The sequence below is a fragment of the Naegleria gruberi genome, assembly GCF_000004985.1.
Source record: "Naegleria gruberi genomic scaffold NAEGRscaffold_200, whole genome shotgun sequence".
In the NCBI taxonomy this organism is placed as follows: domain Eukaryota; phylum Heterolobosea; class Eutetramitea; order Acrasida; family Naegleriidae; genus Naegleria; species Naegleria gruberi.
This window is the reverse complement of record NW_003163138.1, coordinates 2,209-3,146: the sequence shown is the minus strand read 5'-3', so window position 1 is coordinate 3,146 and position 938 is coordinate 2,209. Positions and strand designations below refer to the sequence as shown.

Below are 938 nucleotides of genomic sequence, written 5' to 3'. Positions count from 1 at the left end.
CAGATCTGGCATCACTGAATAAATCTCGATAATCTTCCAAGTTGAATTCAGATGTGGATTTTGTAAGTGACAAGGATGAATGCGGCTCAATGTTGAATGTTGAATGGTTGCATTCCTCGAATAATTGACTTATACCAGCATCTGATAGCTGATCATTGTGTGAATGAAGTTGTTGATTTGCAGATGATGCTAACATAGGATTGTTATGAGCATTGATAAATTCTAGGGTGGAGGAATTAGTACCAGGGGAGAGCATGAACTTTTTAGAATCATTAAATGACGAGCTAGATGTACTGGTGGAAGAAGAAGAATTGGTGGTATTATTGGATAAGGAATGAGATGAAGATGGGAATGAAGAAGAACCTTGCAGGCCAACATCTCCACTACCATTATTGAATGAAGATGTGGAACCTCTATCCATAACTAGTTGTTGCTGGTTTGCATTGGATGATGGAGTTTCAGGTTGTTGATGGTTTACATGGGAGGTACATGCTTGTATTTTTTGGTGTTGGTCTGTGGATGCATTCGGCACCAACATGGATGATGTATTGCCGGATGCAAAACCGTGGTCCTGCTTTTGCTCAATGTTATTCATGCGTTCTTGTTGCACAGATAATGTTGACAATATTTGCTGAATAATATTATTCATCATTGTGTCCACATTCTTTTGAGAGAATATTCCTTCCAAACCTCTTGATTGAATACTTGATGATACCAATGACGATGATGATGAAGAATATTCTCTTCTAGTATCATTATTCAGGTCATATTGTTGATGTGCTGATGGAACGCTATTCGTAAAAGTATTGGTAGGAGAGTCTATTATTCTACTTTCAACTTTTATGCGATGTCCTTCGGTATGATCATCACTATTAATACACGCATTGCTCATATTTGTTTCCTTGTGATGGTTATGGCATGTCGATGTTGCTGTCTAA

At 37.8% G+C, this 938-nt stretch overlaps 1 protein-coding gene across 1 annotated transcript in view; it reads right to left on the bottom strand.

Annotated features, from left to right (window-relative positions):
• The window catches only part of NAEGRDRAFT_54756 (uncharacterized protein), a gene marked incomplete at both ends in the record, with an annotated part of 6,941 nt that extends 6,049 nt beyond the window's left edge, over positions 1 to 892 (bottom strand). Inside the window, one exon of the mRNA XM_002668467.1 lies at positions 136 to 892. Within this exon, the coding sequence (XP_002668513.1) occupies positions 136 to 892 (757 nt within the window). The remainder of the gene's footprint in view (positions 1 to 135) is intronic.
• Between the last annotated feature and the right edge of the window lie 46 nt (positions 893 to 938).